Below are 22,542 nucleotides of genomic sequence, written 5' to 3'. Positions count from 1 at the left end.
GAAATTTCTGCTCATCCAGTACTGGATGTCGGATAAACAGTCTGATAATTGAATAACAATGGAGGAGTTGAGAGATCTTGGTGGGGTAGAGCTGGGTGTTGTCAAAGTCTCTGTGAAAATTAACTTGTTTCAGATGACATCACTGAAGAGCAGAATGTAGATGAGAAATAGGAAGGAGTTAATTAAGGATCGATTCTTGAAGGACACCAGAGATAATAGAGGGGGAACAGGGAGAGAAGCCACTGCAGGTGATCCTCTGGCTACGATGATGAGATAGATAGGAATGAAACCAGGTGAGAGCAGTCCCACCCAGCTGGACAACAGTGGAGAGCATGCAGACAGATTGTGAAGGATGTGGAGGGAATGTTTACCTTTATCACCGTCACATATAATGCTATATTATTTCTTATGTCCGAATAATGCTCGTAGTCTTCCAGTTGAAGTAAATGCTTTATTAAGTAAGTTCGTTCTCTCTCCAGAGCTTAAGCTAGATGTTACATGAACATGATTGATTAAGAAGTACACCTGTGTCTTGTCACTAGCTGCTGTTCCTGTGAAGAGAGTGATCCTGGCTTCCATGTGTCTATTTATACATCTCTGTTACTCCCTCTAGTGATTACTTAGTTGTAGTGTATTTACATTAACCCCTTGTGTACATGCAGATATGCAGATCACTACAAATGCCATTAGTGGAATTGAAGAGAGTTATTTTTGGCACTATGGCAGGGGCTATAGTGACCTTATTGGAGGGATTCAAACAAGGAGTTGCAGGAATGGGGGGCATGGATTTGCAAGGTGTTCATGAAGAGGAAAGGGAGGTTGGAGATGGGATGGTAGTTTGTAATGGCGGAGGGTGTAATATTTCCAGTGGAGGCCAGGCTAAGTGAAATAAACGTTTATTCTAGAACAGAAATAAAGCCGCAGCCACGGCATACAAAGCTAGCATCTCAGCCCGGGACCATCGGGAATGCTGGTCCAGGTCTGGGATACAGGATTTAAAGCGGGTCCCGATTGGGCGAGCCTTCGCCTGCTCAGTGCGCGAACATGTACATTACGAAGCATTGATCATTGCATTGCAGACTGATCTTGGGTTAGTGAACAAGATCTGATTGTGCTTTGTGTTATCCAACCAGAGCTGGTGGTGAATTATTTGCAGATGCAAATTTCAGAGAAGTGCGAAAGTATTACGGTATTGATAGTGGGGGATTTCAACTTCCCCAATATTAACTGGGGAAGCCAAAGTGTTAAAGGTTTAGAGGGAACGGAATTCTTAAAATGCGTCCAGAAGAACTTTTTAAGCCAGTACAAGAGAAGTCCTGGAATAAATTTTCAGTAACAAAGCTGGGTAGTTGGCGGGGGAACATTTTGCAGACAGTGACCATGACTCGGTTGACTCGAGATAGTTTTGGAAAAGAACAATGATCGGCCCGAGATCAAAATTCTAATCTGGGGAAGGCCGATTTTAATAAGATCAGATATGATTTGGCCAGAGTGGACTGAGAGTGGACACTTTTAGGTAAATCTGAGACAGAACAGTGGGATGCATCCAAGAAGGAAATATGGAGAGTGCAGGGCCAACATGTTCCAATCAAGAAAAGGGGTGGGACCAACAAATCCAATGAACCCTGGATATAAAGGGATATACAGCATTGGATAAGGAGACAAAGGGAGGCTTATGGCAGATATTGAAGGCTCAATATAGCAGAAGCCCTAGAGGCATATTGAATGTGCAAGAGGGAACTTAAAAAGGAACTTAGGAGAGCATAAAGGGAATGTGAAAGGATACTGGCAGGTAAAATAAATAAAAATTCTAAATTGTTTCACAAGTACATTAAAGGAAAAAGGATAACTAGGGAAAGAGGAACACCATTAAGGATCATAGTGGTAATTTGTGCAGGTAGGGTTCTAAATATATACTTTGTGCCGATGTTTAGTCATGAGAGGGACAGTGTGGCTATAGAAAATAGGGAGAATGACTGTAATAAAATTAAAGAGATTAACATAGACAGAGAGGAGGTTCTGTGTGGTCTGGCAGACTTAAAGGTAGACAACTCTCCAGGGCCAGATAAAACGTATCCTAGGTTGCTGAGTGAAGCAAGGGAGAAAATAGCAGGGCCAGCAATAATTTTCAATTCCTCTATGGCCACAGGAGACGTGCCAGAGGACTGGAGGATAGCCAATGTGGTACCATTATTCAAGAAGGGAGGAAGGGATAAACCAAGAAACTACAAGCCAGTCAGTCTAACCTCAGTGGTGGGGAAACTATTGGAAGCAATTCTGAGAGACAGGATTAATCTGCATTTGGAGAGGCAGAGATTAATCAAGAACAGTCAGCATGGTTTTCTTAAGGGGAGGTCAGGTCTGACCAACTTGATTGAGTCTTTTGAAGAGATGACTAGGTGTGTAGATGAGAGAAATGCACTGGACGTAAGGTGGGGAAACTATTGGAAGCAATTCTGAGAGACAGGATTAATCTGCATTTGGAAAGGCAGAGATTAATCAAGAACAGTCAGCATGGTTTTCTTAAGGGGAGGTCAGGTCTGACCAACTTGATTGAGTCTTTTGAAGAGATGACTAGGTGTGTAGATGAGAGAAATGCACTGGACGTAAGCTACTTGGACTTCAGCAAGGCTTTTGATTAGGTTCCACATGGGAGGCTGATAGAGAAGGTAAGAGCCCATGGGATCCAAAGAAACTTGGCAAATTGGATCCAGAATTGGATGAGTGGGAGGAAGCAGAGGGTGATGGTTGATGGGTGTTTTTCTGACTAAAAGCCTGTGTCCAGTGGCGTCCCGCAGCGATCAGTATTGGGGCCCTTGTGTTTGTGATTTATATAAATGATTCAGATATGAATGTAGGAGGTTGATCAGTAAGTTTACAGATGATAGGGAAATTGGTGGGGTGGTAAATAGTAAGGAGGATAGCCTTGGATTACAGGCAGATATAGACAGGCTGGTCAGATGGGCTGATCAGTGACAAATGGAATTTAATCCGGATAAGTGTGGGGTGGTGCACTTGGACAGGAGAAACAAGGCAAGGGAATACATGAAAAAGGCGGGACCCTGGGAAGCATCATGGATCAGAGGTACCTTGGTGCGCATGTACATCAGTCCCTTAAGGTAGCAGAGCAGGTGGATACAGTGGTTAATAAGGCATATGTGCTACTTGCCTTTATTAGTCAAGGCATATAGTTTAAGAGCAGGGAGGTTATGCTGGAACAGATAGATAAAACATTCACAATATTTGATTTGATTTATTGTCACATGTACCGAAGTACAGTGAAAAGTATTTTTCTGCGGCCGAGGGAACATACACAGTACGTACATAGTAAACAAAAAGAATAATCAACAGAGAACATTGACAAATGGTACATCGACAAACAGTGATTGGTTACAGTGCGGAACAAGGGGCCAAACAAAGCTAATACATGAGCAAGAGTAGCACAGGGCGTCGTGAATAGTGTTCTTACAGAGAACAGATCAGTCCGAGGGGGAGTCATTGAGGAGTCTTGTAACTGTGGGGAAGAAGCTGTTCCTATGTCTGGATGGATTGCAAGGAGTTTGGGTTATAAGTGAACAGAGGTTATGGAGGGAGATGTGTCAAGGGGCCTTATGCACTGACACAGTCCACAAGAATCACAGTGAGTGTGGTGAATTGTGCGGGATGGAGATTGGATTGGTGAGCCCCCAGCGGGCACACTGGGCAGAAAATTTGACGCAAGTCAGGTGGGATAGTTGGGAGTTGCCTAAATGAGCCCTTCAGAAGATGCTAAGAGGGGCAGAGAGGGAAGGTGTCAGGTTAACTCAGAGTCCTGTAGAGGCAGCACGGTGGTGCAGTGGTTAGCATTGCTGCCTCACGGCGCCGAGGTCCCAGGTTCGATCCCGGCTCTGGGTCACTGTCCGTGTGGAGTTTGCACATTCTCCCAGTGTTTGCGTGGGTTTCACCCCCACTACCTAAAGATGTGCAGGTTAGGTGATTGGACACACTAAATTGCCCCTTAATTGAAAAAAAAATGAATTGGCTACATTAAATTTATAAAAGAAAACTCAGAGTCCAGTGGGAATGGAGCAGGAGTACTGAAGGATTGGGGCGGGGGGGGCGGCAGAGTAACTGAGAGCGGAGAAGAGAGAGAAGGTATGACGGAGAAGTGGAGCAAGTACGAGGGGTAAAGAGGCAGGCGTCTCGGAGGAAGACCCTCAGCTCGCGGAGAGGCAGGCGTCTCGGAGGAAGACCCTCAGCTCGCAGAGAGGCAGGCATCTCAGAGGAAGACCCTCAGCTCGCGGAGAGGCAGGCTGCTCAGAGGAAGATCCTCAGCTCGCGGAGAGGCAGGCGTCTCGGAGGAAGACCCTCAGCTCGTGGAGAGGCATGCGTCTCAGAGGAAGACCCTCAGCTCGCGGAGAGGCAGGCGTCTCGGAGGAAGACCCTCAGCTCGCGGAGAAGCAGGCATCTCGGAGGAAGGCAAGAGTCTATTGGACAGATGTGGGACAGGCGGAGACTGCAAACAATGTCGGATCATAGAATCAGCCCATCGAGGCTGCATCGACCCACCAATAGAGCACCCAACCTAACCTTATCCCTGTCACCCCACCTAACATTTTGGACACGAAGGGGCAATTTAGCCTGGCCAATCCACTTAAACTGCACACCTTGGGCTATGGGAAGAAACCGGAGCACCTGGAGGAAAGCCAGGCAGAAACAGGGAGAACGTGCAAACTCCACATAGACAGTCACCCAAGGCCGGAATTGAACCCGGGTCCCTGGTGCTGTGAGGCAGCCGTAGTAACCACTCTGCCACCTTGCTGCCCATCGTCTCATCTCATATGAGGACCTCAAAACAAGAGTACCCGTTAGTCAGCAATCACAAAGCTACCATGATGCTGATGATACTACTCTCACCCACCCACGCGGCATGACCATTGACCATGTGACGAGTGATAATATTGACTGATTGTCTTCCTCCTTCAGGCGAGCCAGTCGGATCCCCCAGGACACTCCACAACACCTGCCAGACTCACCCACATCACACTATCAAAGGACTGCTGGCACTCAGGACGAGGCTGATTAGAAAGGCATATGACAAGCCTCTGGAGTCGTCCATCAGGTGGCAGATGCTGTATGTCCAGTGGGATGCACGGGGAGATCTGGTGGAGATCTACGAGTGTGTGCAGATCATGGTCTTTGTCAATTTGGAGTCCATGTGGAACATGAGCATTGTTTTGATCCTGAGCACACAGCTTCTTCCATTGAGAGAGTGCCGATTCTCCTCGGGCGACAGCTTCAGGAGACAAACTAGGGCTTCCAGGTGTCCCACTCAGACCTGCAATCCAGCACACCAGCTGCCACTTCAGGAGGGCATTGCCAGTCACTCTGCTCGATGCCCATCAACCAATGGTGAGCAGCGGTGTGCAGACCCGTCTCCTGCCATCTCTGTGGCTCCTCTCAAGCTCCTCAGCCACTCTGCCAATTACCAAGCCATCTACTGAGTCTGCATTGACTGAGGAGTGCCCAGCCATGTTGTTGGTTGAACTCTCCCAGGAGAAGCCTGCTTCGGTCCCACCACCCACAGGATAACCACCAAGGTCATTATGGCTGACACGACAGCAGAGTCAGCAATTTGCCTCAAATGCCGCTGACAAAGAGGTACACACACACCGAGATATAACAGGTGTATGTTTAAGGTCCTGTGAGGACAGGATGGGGTTATCACTGGTGACATTCATTCATAAGGAGGACACAACTTACCTGCTCCAGGTGAACTGCTGCATCCTTTCCCCGGTGTAGGCCTAACTAGGCCCACACCGGAGACCGACCACGTGACTGCTTCCTCCAGTCTCTGACCATGTGACCAGACCCTACCACGTGGTTTTCAGCCTGTCCATCACCCTGAAGTACCACCACCAAGTCGAATCCTGGCGTGACTAGACCACGGGGGCGCGAGGCCTCGTCAATGAAGTGGGAATGCCCGAGCCAACCCTGAAGAGACAGGTACCCGCCTGATCACACCGGAAGGGGAACCCGACCTTGCCGCCGCACGATACAGATCAATCCATGTACAACCCCCTCCAGTGAGCCTGCCACCGCCACTATCATCCACGACCCTATCGAACGTAACCACCTACCTTATGGAAATCCAGCCCTCCCATCGAAGGGCAGACGCTGACCCAGGAAGCGGGAAAAACGCGGCAATCTGAAGGCGAGACTTAAATTACGTGGCTTCAGGACCCTTCTCCCCAGCATACTCCTGGCGAAGCAATTGAGAACAAGCTGGATGACCTCAACGCTAGATTCTGGCTAGATTTACCTCCCAGAGGCAAGTGAGGAACTGCTGTGTGCTCTGCTTCACCGAGACATGGCTTACTCCAGCCACACCAGACTGCGCCATCCAACCCGAAGGCTTCTCGATCCACCGGATGGACCGCACGATGGCCTCAGACGAGTCACAGGGAGGGTGTTTGCCTCCTCATCAACACCTCCTGGAGCTCGGATGTGGTGTCCCTAGTGTGTCACTGCTCTCCCGACCTAGAATACCTGACCATGAACTGTCGCCCTTTATACCTCCCACGTGAAGTCACCTGTGTAGTCATCACAGCAGTCTACATCCCACCCTGGACCACTGCTACACGAGCATCAAAGGGGCGTTCCGCTCCATTACCCCGATCACACTTGGCAAATCCGACCACAAGTCGGTACTCCTACTTCCGGCAACTCAAGTGTGCTGAACCAGTCAAGTAAACCGTGCAGTGCTGGTCCGAGGCATCAGAGGACACTCTCCGCGATTGCTTGGAGTCTGTGGACTGGTCCATATTCAAGGCTAATCTGGACGAGTACGCAACCACCGTCACAGACTTCATCACCAAGTGTATCGAGGACTGTGTACCAAAGAGGACAATACGGGTGTTCCCCAATTGGAAACCCTGGCTCAACCAAAAGGTCCATCCCCTGCTAAAGTCCTGGACGGAGGCGTTCAAGTCTGACGACCCTGACCTTTATAAGAAATCCAGGTATGACGTACGGAAAGTAATCAGGGACGCCAAAAGACAATACCAGATCAAACTAGAGTCACAGGCCAACAACACAAACCCAAGACATCTATGGCAGGGCTTACATGAGATCACAGGCTACAAAGCAAGGCCAGGAAGAATCTTTGGGGCTGGAGCATCCCTCTCCGATGAACTGAACAAGTTCTATACCCGCTTTGAACAGTCAGTCAATACATCAGTGCCACCCGCCCCAACAGCCTTGGACACACCCATACCCACTATTACAGCCTCGGAAAAGAGCTGCCTTCTTGAAAGTAAACCCGTGGAAAGTGACGGGCCCCGGCGGAGTCCTTGAGTGAGCACTTAGAGCCTGCGCTGACCAGCTGGCGAGTGTATTCGCAGATATCTTCAACACCTCACTTCTCCGCTCCGAGGTCCCTACCTACTTCTTTTTTAAAAATATATATTTATTAAAGTTTTTTAACACAATTTTTCTCCTTTAAAAACAATAACCCCTCCCCCCGTAACAAAAGAACGAGGAATCACGCGGAGCAAGATATATACATGACAAGATGATATATGTACATAGCTTTGTACACTGGCTCTCTCCCGTACGTGCCAGTTTCCCCAACCCTTCCCGTTATCTCTTGCTCATCCACCCTCCCAGGCAGTCCCCGCCCCCCCCCTCCCTCCCCCCCCTTTCCTCCCTCCCTCCCCCTCCCCCCCTCCCACCCCCCTCCCCCCCCCCTTCCTCCCATACTCCCTTCCTCCCTCCCTCCTTTCCTCCCTCCCTCCCTCCCCCCCCTCCCTCCCTCCCTCCCCCCCCGCCCTCCCTCCTCACCCCCCTCCCTCCTCCATCCCTCTCCTCCCTCCCCTCCCCCTCCTCCTCCCTCCCCCTCCTCCTCCCTCCCCCGACGTCCCCGCCACCCCCCCCCTCCTCCCTCCCAGGACGTCCCCGCCACCCCCCCCCCCCCCCCCCCAGGTTGCTGCTGCTGCTGACCGACCTTCCTCTAACGCTCCGCGAGATAGTCTAGGAATGGTTGCCACCGCCTGTAGAACCCCTGCGCAGACCCTCTCAAGGCAAACTTAATTCTCTCCAACTTTATGAACACAGCCTTATCATTTATCCAGGCCTCCACGCTGGGAAATTACTGGAGATAATTCTTCAAGACAGGATCTACTCTCATTTGGAAGCAAATGGACGTATTAGTGAGAGGCAGCACGGTTTTGTGAAGGGAAGGTCGTGTCTCACTAACTTGATAGAGTTTTTCGAGGAGGTCACTAAGATGATTGATGCAGGTAGGGCAGTGGATGTTGTCTACATGGACTTCAGTAAGGCCTTTGACAAGGTCCCTCATGGTAGACTAGTACAAAAGGTGAAGTCACACGGGATCAGGGGTGAGCTGGCAAGGTGGATACAGAACTGGCTAGGCCATAGAAGGCAGAGAGTAGCAATGGAAGGATGCTTTTCTAATTGGAGGGCTGTGACCAGTGGTGTTCCACAGGGATCAGTGCTGGGACCTTTGCTCTTTGTAGTATATATAAATGATATGGAGGAAAATGTAACTGGTCTGATTAGTAAGTTTGCAGACGACACAAAGGTTGGTGGAATTGCGGATAGCGATGAGGGCTGTCAGAGGATACAGCAGGATTTAGATTGTTTGGAGACTTGGGCGGAGAGATGGCAGATGGAGTTTAATCCGGACAAATGTGAGGTAATGCATTTTGGAAGGTCTAATGCAGGTAGGGAATATACAGTGAATGGTAGAACCCTCAAGAGTATTGAAAGTCAAAGAGATCTAGGAGTACAGGTCCACAGGTCATTGAAAGGGGCAACACAGGTGGAGAAGGTAGTCAAGAAGGCATACGGCATGCTTGCCTTCATTGGCCGGGGCATTGAGTATAAGAATTGGCAAGTCATGTTGCAGCTGTATAGAACCTTAGTTAGGCCACACTTGGAGTATAGTGTTCAATTCTGGTCGCCACACTACCAGAAGGATGTGGAGGATTTAGAGAGGGTGCAGAAGAGATTTACCAGAATGTTGCCTGGTATGGAGGGCATTAGCTATGAGGAGCGGTTGAATAAACTCGGTTTGTTCTCACTGGAACGAAGGAGGTTGAGGGGAGACCTGATAGAGGTATACAAAATTATGAGGGGCATAGACAGAGTGGATAGTCAGAGGCTTTTCCCCAGGGTAGAGGGGTCAATTACTAGGGGGCATAGGTTTAAGGTGAGAGGGGCAAGGTTTAGAGTAGATGTACGAGGCAAGTTTTTTACGCAGAGGGTAGTGGGTGCCTGGAACTCGCTACCGGAGGAGGTGGTGGAAGCAGGGGCGATAGTGACATTTAAGGGGCATCTTGACAAATACATGAATAGGATGGGAATAGAGGGATACGGACCCAGGAAGTGTAGAAGATTGTAGTTTAGTCGGGCAGCATGGTCGGCACGGGCTTGGAGGGCCGAAGGGCCTGTTCCTGTGCTGTACATTTCTTTGTTCTTTGTTTTGTTCTGGGGGGCTTCGCCTCCTTCTTCATTAGCAAGATCCTTCACCGGGCTACTAGCGACGCAAAGGCCAGAATGCCGGCCTCTTTCGCCTCCTGCACTCCCGGCTCGTCCACTACTCCAAATAGTGCTAGCCCCCAGCTTGGCTTGACCCAGACTTTCACCACCTGAGATATTGCTACCACCACTCCTCTCCAGAACCCCTCCAGTGCCGGACATGACCAAAACATATGGACATGGTTCGCCGGGCTCCCCGAGTATCTTCCACATCTGTCCTCTACCCCAAAGAACCTGCTCAACCTCGCCCCCGTCATGTGAGCTCTGTGAACCACCTTAAATTGTATCAGGCTGAGCCTGGCACACGAGGAGGAGGAATTAACCCTATCTAGGGCATCAGCCCACAAACCTTCCTCGATCTCTTCCCCCAGCTCCTCCTCCCATTTACCCTTCAACTCTTCTACCAGCGCTTCCCCCTCTTCTTTCATCTCCTGGTGTATTGCCGACACCTTGCCCTCCCCGACCCATACACCCGAGGTCACCCTGTCTTGAATTTCTTGTGCCGGGAGCAACGGGAATTCCCTCACCTGTCGCCTCACAAAAGCCCTCACCTGCATATATCTAAAGGCATTTCCCGGGGGGTAACTCGAACTTCTCCTCCACTGCCCCTAGACTTGCAAACGTCCCATCAATGAACAGGTCCCCCATTCTTCTAATCCCCACCCGATGCCAGCTCTGCAACCCCCCGTCCATCTTCCCCGGGACAAACCGGTGGTTACCCCTGATCGGGGACCACACCGTTGCTCCCATTGCACCCCTGTGCCGTCTCCACTGGCCCCAGATCCTTAGCGTTGCCGCCACCACCGGGCTCATGGTATACTTTGACGGCGAGAGCAGCAGCGGTGCCGTCACCAATGCCCCCAGGCTCGTTGCTTTACAGGACGCCATCTTCATCCTCTTCCATGCCGCCCCCTCTCCCTCCATAACCCACTTGCGGATCATCACCACATTTGCTGCCCAGTAGTAGCTCCCCAGGTTTTGCAGCGCCAACCCTCCTCGGACCCTACTGCGTTCCAGGAACCATGTCCTTACCCTCGGGGTCTTGTTCGCCCACACAAACCCCATAATACTCCTACCTACTCTCTTAAAAAAGGCCTTAGTGATCACGATGGGAAGGCACTGAAACACAAACAGAAACCTCGGAAGGACCACCATTTTGACCGACTGCACCCTACCCACCAGCAAGAGCGGTAACATGTCCCATCTTTTGAAATCCTCCTCCATTTGCTCCACCAGCCTCGTCAGATTCAGTTTATGTCGGGCCCCCCAACTCCTGGCTATCTGGATCCCCAGATACCGAAAACTCCCCTCCGCCCTCCTCAGCGGTAGGTCCCCTATCCCTCTTTCTTGGTCCCCCACCTGTAATACAAAGAGCTCACTCTTCCCTACATTGAGTTTATAGCCCGAAAAGTCTCCTAACTCCCTTAGAGTCTGCATGACCTCCACCATCCCCTCCATTGGATCCGCCACGTACAGCAACAGGTCATCCGCATATAGCGACACCCGATGCTCTTCTCCCCCTCGGACCACCCCCCTCCATTTATTAGACTCCCTCAATGACATGGCCAATGGTTCGATCGCCAATGCGAACAGGGGGGACAGGGGGCACCTCGGTACAGTCAAAAGTACTCCGACCTCCGCCGGTTCGTCACTACACTCGCCACCGAGGCTCTGTAAAAGGGCTTAACCCAACTGATAAACCCTCCCCCGAACCCAAACATACGCAGCACCTCCCAGAGGTACTCCCACTCTACTCGGTCAAAGGCCTTCTCCGTGTCCATAGCTACCACTATCTCCACCTCTCCCTCCACCGATGGCATCATCATCACGTTTAAGAGCCGCCGCAGGTTACTGTTTAATTGCCTGCCCTTTACGAATCCCGTCTGGTCTTCATGGATCACACCCGGGACACAGTCCTCGATCCTCGTGGCCAGCACTTTTGCCAGCAACTTTGCATCCACAGCAGCGAGATCGGCCTGTACGATCCACATTGCTGTGGGTCCTTGTCCCGCTTTAGGATCAAAGAAATTGTCGCTTCCGACATTGTCGGAGGCAGTGTCCCCTCCTCGCTTGCCTCATTAAAGGTCCTCACTAATAGCGGGGCCAACAGGTCTACGTACTTCCTGTAGAACTCCACTGGGAACCCGTCCGGTCCCGGGGCCTTCCCTGCCTGCATGCTCCCCAAACCCTTGCTCAGCTCCTCCAACCCAATTGGTGCCCCCAAACCAGCCACCTCTTGCTCCTCCACCCTCGGGAATCTCAGCCGGTCTAGGAATTGTCTCGTCCCCTTTTCCCCCGATGGGGGCTGGGATCTGTACAGCTCTTCATGGAAGGCCTTAAATACCTCGTTTATTTTCGTCGCACTCCGACCTGTGGCACCCCTGCCATCTCTGACTCCCCCTATTTCCCTCGCTGCCATCCTCTTACGGAGCTGGTGTGCCAGCATCCGACTAGCCTTTTCCCCATACTCGTAGGTCGCCCCCTGCGCTTTCCTCCACTGTGCCTCCGCCTGTGGTCAACAGGTCAAACTCCGTCTGGAGCCGTCGTCTTTCCCCAAGTAATCTTTCCTCCGGGGCCTCTGCGTATCTCCTGTCCACTCTCAAAATCTCCCCCACTAACCTCTCCCTTTCCATGCCCTCTGTCTTCTCCCTAAGGGCCCTAATGGAGATTAGCTCTCCCCTGATCACCGCCTTCAACACTTCCCATACCACCCCCACCCGCACCTCCCCATTGTCGTTGGCCTCCAAGTACCTTTCGATACACCCCCTCACCTTCCCACACACCACCTCGTCCGCCAGCAGTCCTACATCCATCCACCACATCCATCCGCGTTGGTCCCTCTCCTCTCCCAGCTCCAGTTCCACCCAGTGCGGGGCATGGCCCGAAACGGCAATGGCCGAATACTCCGTCCCCTCCACCCTCGGGATGAGTGCCCTGCACAGAACAAAAAAATCTATCCGGGAGTAGGCTTTGTGTACATGGGAGAAGAAAGAAAACAGTTCGGGGCGTATACGTTTACCAACACCACCCACGTCCCTTGCAGCCTACCGCTCACCATTACATATCGCCCTCCATTGTCCACTACAATCGTCTTGGCCTCAAATGACACCCGCTTTCCCACCAATATTGCCACCCCTCTATTCTTCGCGTCCAGTCCCGAGTGGAATACCTGTCCTACCCCCCCGCCGACTAGCCATCTCCTTTTCTGGGCCAGTCCCGTGTCCACGCCGTCCTCACCCTCCAGTCCCCCAGATGGGGGACCGCCGCCCCGACCACCTCTTCTGTGTCCCATTCCCTTTCGGCCAGTGCAGCAGCAACCCTTCCCCCCCCTCCCCCCCGCTAGACCCCTGTCTAGCTTTTTTGCTCCCCCCATGTCACTCCGGTAAGTCAGCTGGCACCTGCTGACCCCAGCTTCCCCGCCGTCCCATTGACCTCCCCTTGTGAGGGTCCCCCAATCTATCTGCGTTCCTTCGTTCCCCTTCCCGCCTTTCTTCCCGCGCGCGGGAAAAAACCCCGCGCTTTCCACAGCCCACTCCGCCCCCTCTGGCGCAGCTCCTGTCGTGGCCTTGTCTCTCTCCCCCAGACCATGTAACATTTCCTGTGCGTGGTTGACCCCCTATATACACCAACCATCACACATCAAACCTCAAACCTCCCCCCCCACCCTCACAAACCCTCAGTTAGAGTCCAACTTTTCGGTTTGAATAAAGGTCCACGCCTCTTCAGGCGTTTCAAAGTAATAGTGTTGGCCCTTGTATGTGACCCACAGTCGCGCTGGCTGCAGCATTCCGAATTTCACTCCTTTTCGGTGCAACACCGCTTTGGCCCGGTTGAAACCCGCTCTCCGCTTTGCAACCTCCGTGCTCTAGTCCAGGTATATTCGGATCTTTGCATTGTCCCACTTACTGCTTCGCTCCTTCTTGGCCCATTTCAGGACCCACCCTCTGTCCGTGAACCGGTGAAACCTCACCACCATCGCCCTTGGCGGCTCATTTGCCTGGGGCTTCCTCGCCAGCACCCGGTGTGCCCTGTCCAACTCCAGCGGCCTCGAAGGGGCCTCCTTGCCCATCATCGCCCCGAGCTTCGTGCTCACGTATGCCCCGGCATCGGCCCCCTCCAATCCTTCAGGGAGACCCAGGATCCGCAGATTCTTTCTCCGCGACCTGTTCTCCAGGTCTTCGAGTCTTCCCGCCCACCTCTTGTGTAGCGCCTCGTGCTGCTCCACTCTCACCGCCAGGCCCAAGAGCTCATCCTCGTTCTGACTGACTCTTTTCTCTACCTCCTGGATCTTAACCTCGTGGGCCTTCTGGGTGATCCAGAGTCCTTCAATTGCCGAAAGCATAGGCGCCAGCATCTCCTTGCGCATCTCCTCGCGCTGCTCCTCGAAGCAGCGCTTGATGAACTCCTGCAGCTCCCCTTTGTCTCTGGCCTCCGCCATTTTGTTTTCTTTCCCTCGCTTCTTCCGCTGCTCCAGTGCCGATTTTTTGGCCGTTACACTTCTGGTTCCTTTCATAGAAGTTGGAGGGGGACCTCTCTCTTCCCTTTCCCACGGGTTGATGTCAAAAAAAGTTCCGTTGGGGCTCCTCTAGCGAGCCCGAAAGTCCGTGGTAGCAGGAGCTGCCGAATCGTGCGGCTTAGCTCCGCATAGCCGCAACCGGAAGTCGGTCCCTACTTCAAGAAGACCACCATAATGCCAGTCCAAAAGAAGAACAAGGCAGCGTGTCTCAACGACTACTAACTGGTGGCCCTATCTGTATCATAGAACATACAGTGCAGAAGGAGGCCATTCGGCCCATCGAGTCTGCACCGACCCACTTAAGCCATCACTTCCACCCTATCCCCATAACCCAATAACCCTCCTTACCTTTTTGGTCACTAAGGGCAATTTATTGTGGCCAATCCACCTAACCTGCACGTCTTTGGACTGTGGGAGGAAACCGGAGCACCCGGAGGAAACCCACGCAGACACAGGGAGAACGTGCAGACTCTGCACAGACAGTGACCCAACGGCGAATCAAACCTGGGACCCCGATGCTGTGAAGCCACAGTGCTATCCACATGTGCTACCGTGCTGCCCATAAAATGCTTCAAGCGGCTAGTCATATGAGAGGGATCAACGCCAGCCTCCCAGATGGTGTCGATCTATTGCAGTTTGCCTACCGTGGCAACCGATCCACAGCAGATGCTATCTCTCTGGCCCTACAATCAACTCTCGAACACCTCGACAAGGACACCTACGTCAGTCTGCTGTTCATAGACTACAGCTCCGCCTTCAACACCATTATCCCAACAAGACTAATAACCAAACTCTGCAAACCTCGGAATTGACCCCTCCCTGTGCAGCTGGATCCTTGACTTCCTCACCAACAGTTAGGATAGGTAACAACACCTCCTCCACAATAATCAACACCGGGGCCCCGCAAGGATGTATGCTCAGTCCTTGACTGTACTCCTTATACACACACAACTGTGTGGCAAGATTCAACTCCAATTCAATCTATAAGTTTGCAGATGACACAACAGTGGCGGGTCGTATCTCAAACAACAATGAATCAGACTAGAGAGGAAGATAGATCACTTGGTTGCATGGTTTACCGAAAACAACCTCTCTTTAAACATTGGAAAGACCAAGGAACTGATCATCGACTTCAGGAGGCGTAGCACGACCACCCCGCCCTCCCGTCTACATCAATGGTCGATAGCTTTAAGTTCCTGGGGGTCACCATCACCAACAGTCTGTCCTGGTCCACTCACGTTGATGCAACAATCAAGAAAGCCCAACAACGTCTCTAGTTCCCTACAGAAGCTAAAGAAATTCGGCATGTCTGCATCGACTCCCACAAACTCTACACATGTGCCATAGAGAGCATCCTATCGGCTGCATTACAGCTTGGTATGGCAACTGCTCGGCCCAAGATCGCAAGAAACTGCAGTGTGTGGTGAATCCAGCCCAACGCATCACATGAGCTTGCCATCCTCCCATTGATTCTGTATACACCTCCCGCTGCCTCAGAAAGGCAGTCAGCATTGTCAGAGACCCCTCACACCCAAGCTTTGCCCTCTTCCAGACCCTACCAGCAGGCAGAAGATACAGAAATCTGAAGAACCGCACATCTAGACATAGGAACAGCTTCATCCCCACAGCTACCATACTCCTCAATGACTCTCCCTTGGACTGATCTGCTCCCTCACAACGCCCTCTGCTGCTCTTGTTTCGCCCTTGTTTCACACTGTAACCATCACTATTTGTTGATGTACCACTGTCAATGTACTCTGTTGATTATTCTTTTGTCTACTATGTACGTACTGTGTACGTTCCCTTGGCCGCAGAAAAAATACTTTTCACTGTACTTCGGTACATGTGACAATAAATATCAATCAATCAATTTCATCAAGGTACTGGATTGTTTTTGTAATCGTGGCAACTATTTAATGTTTTGCTCCTTGCTTGCACCTCTGGTAAAAATATAAATCAAGGTTTTGTTTCATTGCCCTGAATGTCTTTCATGATAAGCAGAGGTACAGGCCTCCTCAGTGCCTTATGATATGTGTCAGGGGCAGCAAACTTTATTGCACAGGTTGTGAGGTGACATTCGGCTCATGGCCAATGTCAAAAATGTTTTGCTCCGAAAGCTAGTGACATCGAAACAAACCTGTTGGACTTTAACCTGGTGTTGTCAGACTTCGTACTGTGCTCACCCCAGTCCAACGCCGGCATCTCCACATCATGGCTACCATCGACACCGCAAACTGCCGGCTCAAAGTGGAGAAGATCTCCAGGAAAATCGCGCATATAGACACTGCCATTAAGTTTCTACAAAGATGCAAGAAAGCAGACAAGACCCCGAAAGGGCTACAGGTCACAAACCCACTCAAGTCGACCTACAACACAGACTATGCGTCGCACCTCTCTCACACTCCTCAACCACCTCGTCCGCCAGCTCTACAGCAGACGACGCAACCTGGAAACCAAGATAGAGGCCATATTCTCACCTTGCGCTCAGGATGCAGCAGACCAGCTGCGCAACACCGCCAAACAGATGAGACAACAATACTATGCCACCTATATGCACACCAAGAACAGAAAGCTTGAGAAACTTGGCATCACCACCGGCAGCAACCAAGCCACCCCCGGTGCCACAGTAGAAAACAATACAGGGAAATCTATTGTCAACTTGTCAGACTAATCCCTTCAACCAGACGAAATCGAAGTCCTCAGCAGAGGGCTCAATTTCTACACCACCACCAAAATGGACCCCATCAGTCTCACGGCAGACACGGAGGAATTGATCAGGCGATTGAGGCTCCGGGAATTCTTCCACAGACCCCAAGAGGCCAACAGCGAACCCAAGCAGACTATCAATGAACCAGAACAGCAGACCGAGAGATCTGCGGTGCAGTAACCGAAGAGGAAAGAGTCGAATTGGACCCCTCCGGAAGGCCGCTTCCTTAGACTCGACATGTATGCTCAAGCCGTCAGGAGTCGCGTCAATGCCAGATTCATCAGTCGCATTCACAAGACAGCCCCGAACGTCACCCAAGCACAACGCAATGCCATCCGCGCTCTCAAGACCAACCGCAGCATCGTCATCAAACCAGCAGACAAAGCAGGGGCCACTGTCGTACTGAACAGAACGGACTACTGCAAAGAAGTATACCGACAACTGAACAACCAAGAACACTACAGACAGTTACCCGCAGATCCGACCAAGGAACACATCCGCCAACTTAACAGACTAATCAAGACCTTAGATCCAGATCTTCAGAGCACCCTACGTGCTCTCATCCCACATACTCCCCGCATTGGAGATCTCTACTGCCTCCCGAAAATACATAAGGCCAACACACCAGGCCGCCCTATCGTTTCAGGCAATGTGACCTTGTGTGAGAACCTCTCTGGCTACATCGAGGGCATCTTGAAACCCATCGTACAAGGTACGCCCAGCTTCTGTCGTGACACGACGGACTTCCTACAGAAACTCAGCACCCATGGACCAGTTGAACCAGGAACATTCCTCGTCACAATGGACGTCTCAGCACTCTACACCAGCATCCCCCATGACGACGGCATTGCTGCAACAGCCTCAGTACTCAACACCGACAACTGCCAATCTCCAGACGCAATTCTGCAACTCATCCGCTTCATTCTGGATCACAACGTCTTCACCTTCGACAACAAGTTCTTCATCCAGACGCACGGAACAGCCAAATTTGCACCCCAATACGCCAACATCTTCATGCACAAGTTTGAACAGGACCTACTCACCGCACAGGACCTTCAACCGACGTTATACACCAGATACATCGATGACATTTTTTTCCTTTGGACCCACGGCGAAGAATCACTGAAACGACTACACGATGACATTAATAAGTTCCATCCAACCATCAGACTCACCATGGACTACTCTTCAAAATCAGTTGCATTCTTGGAGACACTCGTCTCCATCAAGGACGGTCACCTCAGCACTTCGCTTTACCGCAAACCCACGGATAACCTCACGATGCTCCACTTCTCCAGCTTCCACCCTAAACACATTAAAGAAGCCATCCCCTATGGACAAGCGCTCCGTATACACAGGATCTGCTCAGACGAGGAGGAGCGTAACAGACATTTACAGACGTTGAAAGATGCCCTCGTACGAACGGGATATGGCACTCGACTCATCGATCGACAGTTCCAACGCGCCACAGCGAAAAAACGCACCGACCTCCTCAGAAGACAAACATGGGACACAACCGACAGAATATCCTTCGTCGTCCAGTACTTCCCCGGAGCGGAGAAACTACGTCTTCTTCTTCACAGCCTTCAACACGTCATTGATGATGATGAACATCTTGCCAAGGTCATCCCCACACCCCCACTACTTGCCTTCAAACAACCGCGCAACCTCAAACAAACCATTGTTTGAGCAAACTACCCAATCTTCAGAACAGTGACCACGACACCACACAACCCTGCCATGGCAATCTCTGCAAGACGTGCCAGATCATCGACATGGATACCACTATTACACGCGAGAACACCGCCCACCAGGTACGCGGTACATACTCGTGCGACTCGGCCAACGTTGTCTACCTCATACGCTGCAGGATAGGATGTCCCGAAGCGTGGTACATTGGCGAGACCATGCAGACGCTGCGACGACGAATGAACAGACATCGCGCAACAATCACCAGGCAGGAATGTTCCCTTCCAGTCAGGGAACACTTCAGCAGTCAAGGGCATTCAGCCTCTGATCTCCGGGTAAGCGTTCTCCAAGGCGGCCTTCAGGACGCGCGACAACGCAGAATCGCCGAGCAGAAACTTATAGCCAAGTTCCGCACACATGAGTGCGGCCTCAACCGGGACCTGGGATTCATGTCGCATTACATTCATCCCCCACCATCTGGCCTGCAAAATCCTACCAACTGTCCTGGCTTGATACAATTCACACCTCTTTAACCTGGGGTTACCCCATCTCTGGATCTGTAAAGATTTAATCACCTGCTAATGGTCGCATTCCAAGCATTGTTTGGCATCTTTGAATCTGTCTATATATGTGTTTCTGGAACATACCTCTTCATTCACCTGAGGAAGGAGCAGCGCTCCGAAAGCTAGTGACATCGAAACAAACCTGTTGGACTTTAACCTGGTGTTGTAAGACTTCGTAATGTCAAAAATATATGTAGAGGAGGCAGTGTTTTTGCTCTGAGGTGAAAGGCAGGCCTTAACAGCCAGGCTAAAGGAGTATTGGATCAGGGCCTCCCTAGTATTCCTGCCTCACTGAAGGTTCCTCATGTCTGCCTCCTCATCCTCACCCTGTGTCTGCCCAGGCTCCTCATCAGATCCAACTGTAGTTATCCTCTGAGATGTGTAGAGCTGCCTCGACATCCTCATCCTCGAATGGGTCGTACCTTGGCAGTGTCAGAGTGCAGCAAATTACGACGATAAGCAACACTCGCTCTGGAGGGTATTGCAGGGAAAGGCTGAGGCAGCGGAACCTCATCTTTAGCAGCCCTAATGCCCTCTCATCCACTGCCCTTGTATAATATAATAATTTTTATTGTCACAAGTAAGCTTACATTAACACTGCAATGAAGTTACTGAGAAAAGCCCCTAGTTGCCACCTCAGAGGAGGTGACCCCAGTGCAATACACAACCCCTACCTGCTGAAGTGGACCTGACACTGGGCAGAAATGTCCCAACAGAGTCCTCAAAAGAAGGCTAACAAAGCAAGTACTTCAGAAGGAAACAGGGGAGAAGATCTCTGAAATCTCCAGACTACAGCAAAAGGAAACTCTCACCTTAACTCTGAATAGCGTTTCACAGCCAACAGTCCAGCTGCCTTTTAGCCTGCCCTTGGATGAGAAAAGTGAAAAATCGGTTGGCGCTGAACTACAAATTGCAGGAGCAACATAACAACGCAGTCAGTCGCCCTCTTCATTGCCTTAACCGGCGGATTGATTGTCGACGAGCTGGCCAGCCGCTCCTGCGCCGCGTGCCCAACTGTCACCAGACCGCGCGAACGAGCGGACCGTGACGTCAGGGCGCGTGACCGTTTTCCCGCGTGATTTAACTTCACCGTGTCGGTCACGTGCCCGAAAGCAATGCCGACATTTCTGGCCAACGACCTTTCACTGACTGGTGCAACAAACAGGCTTCAAACAAGTGGAAGAGGGGATGGTGGGAAAAGAGGGATAGCCCTGTGATGGTGTGGAGGGCAGGAGGGATTAAATGTGGCGCCAGGCCAAAGGGATGGGACACAGAATGAAATGAAAGGTGTGTCTGGAAGAGCTGTGAATGGTCAAAACACGAGCAGCTGCTGCCTGAGAGCAAATAAACAACAACACGATAGAGACAAGAGAAATAAAACAGCAGCCGGCCAAGAAAAAGGAATAAAAATGGGGGCGGAACTGCTGATCGGAATTTGTTGAACTCGGTGTTGAGCCGGGAAGGTTGTAAAAGGCTGGGCTGTCGGATGAGCTGCGCTTCCTCATTGCTTGTTTTCAGCTTCATTGGAGCAGTGCAGTGGACTGGGGTCAGCGAGGTTACAAATGGAAATGATCAGCGACAAGGAAGGCGATCTGCACGTTTGCGGACCGAATGGAGATTTTCTACCAGCTATCTGGTCTCCCCAGTGTAATGGGCTGAGCGTGATGACAACACAGGCTGGATCTATCCAGAGGAAGGGGAAAAGACAGGCACATTTCTGAGGGAATCGGGAGAAGGTTTTATTCCAAGGTACAATGGCCGGGTTGCAGCACGAAAGGATGATTTGAATTTCACTCCTTTGAGAATGTTAACTATTCCAAATGGCCAGGCCTGTCAGGCATCCCTGGCAGCAGAGGAACTGATCCAGGAACAAGGAGCAGGGTTGTCCCAGGATTCCATGTGACATGTGGTGAGATGGCATATCCGGCCCAAAATAGTTGGGGAATGTTCAGCAGCATTCCATAGATCAGCCAGTGCCTAACCAGGAGTCAGGCCTAGTTCATTGCGTCGGACAGAAGGGCGAGAGTGAGGAGACCGGGGAGCTGAGGAGATGAAGGCCCACAACCCATCACTGGTAGTCTGGGACGGTCCTGTGCTGCTTCTCCATCCCAATCAAGGTACACCTGATCTGACCGAGGAGAGGCCTAGTTAGTCAATAAAACAACCTCCCATCAATAATAGCTGAGGCCTACACCCACCCACAATTGCATGTTCACTGGGATGGGTTTAATAGCAAAGAACAGCAGTTCGAGGTAGCCAGAACAAGATACAGTCAAGGGGACTAGATCTTGATGTAAATGTGTATCAGTGTGAGGTGTGCGTGTGTGTTTGAATATGCACTTGTGTGTGTTTAAACATGCATTTCTGTGTGTGAGCTTGTGTGTCTGAGCATGCATTGTATGAGCTTGTGTGTGTAAGCTTGTATGTTCATGTGAACATGGCTGAGTGTGTGGACATGGCTGTGTCTGAGCTTGTGTGTGTGGACATGACTTTCTGTGTGTGACCTTGTGTTTGTGTGTGAGCTTGTGTGTGTGAACATGACTTTGTGTGTGAACATGCATTTGTGTATGTGAACATGACTTTGTGTGTGAACATGCATTTGTGTATGTGAGCTTGTGTGCCTGAACATGCATTTGTATGTGAGCTTGCATGTTCATATGAACATGGCTGTGTCTGAGCTTGTGTGTGTGCACATGACTTTGTGTGCCTGAGCCTGTGTGTGAGCATGACTGTGTGTGGTGTGTGTGTGAACATGCATTTGTGTGTGTGAGCTTGTGTGTGCACATGACTTTCTGTGTGTGAGCTTGTGTGTGTGAGCTTGTGTGTGTGAACGTGCCTTTATGTGTGAGCTTGTGTGTATGAGCATGACTGTGTGTGACCTTGTATGTGTGTGAACATGACTGTGAGCTTTGTGTCTGCGAACTTGGCTTGTGTGTGTGTTTGTGTGTCTGTGAATATGACTGAGTTGTGTGTGTACATGACTGAGCTTGTGTGTGTGCGAACATGACATTACGTGTGTGAGCTTGTGTGTGGGTGTGTGTGAACATGACATTGTGTGTGAGCTTGTGTGTGTGAACATGACATTGCGTGTGAGCTTGTGTGTGAACATGACTGTGTATGAGCTTGTGTGTAAACATGCCATTTTGTGTGTGAGCTTGTGCGTGTGAACATGGCTTTGTGTGTGTGAGCTTTTGTGTATGAGCTTGTATGTGTATGTGAGCTTTGTGTGTGTGTCTAAACATGACTTTGTGTGTGATCTTGTGTGCGTGTGAACATGACTAAGCTTTGTGTGGAGCTTGCGTGTGTGAGCATACACTGCGTGATTGTGAACATGACTGAGCTTGTGTATGTGTGAGTGAGAACATGACTTTGTGTGTGTGAGAACATGACTTTGTGTGTGAGCGAACATGGCTTGTGTGTGTGTGAACATGACTTTGTGTGTGAGCTTGTGTATGTACATGCGTTTGTGTATGTGAGCTTGTGTGTGAACATGACTGTGAGCTGGTGTGTCAACATGACTGAGTTTG

At 50.9% G+C, this 22,542-nt stretch overlaps 1 protein-coding gene across 5 annotated transcripts in view; it reads left to right on the top strand.

Moving 5' to 3' along the window:
* tspan4a (tetraspanin 4a) overlaps nt 1-22,542 on the top strand; it is a 294,538-nt gene that overhangs the window by 23,710 nt on the left and 248,286 nt on the right. Inside the window, exon 1 of one of the 5 annotated variants that reach the window (XM_072518786.1) lies at nt 20,415-21,132. The exons of the other annotated variants lie outside the window; for them this stretch is intronic. Within the exon in view, the coding sequence (XP_072374887.1) occupies nt 21,066-21,132 (67 nt within the window). The 5' untranslated portion in view covers nt 20,415-21,065. Of the gene's footprint in view, nt 1-20,414; nt 21,133-22,542 lie in introns of those variants that run through there. 5 annotated transcript variants of the gene reach the window in all.

Source organism: Scyliorhinus torazame, chromosome 10 (genome assembly GCF_047496885.1).
Source record: "Scyliorhinus torazame isolate Kashiwa2021f chromosome 10, sScyTor2.1, whole genome shotgun sequence".
NCBI lineage: Eukaryota > Metazoa > Chordata > Chondrichthyes > Carcharhiniformes > Scyliorhinidae > Scyliorhinus > Scyliorhinus torazame.
This window is presented reverse-complemented; position numbering and strand designations above follow the sequence as displayed.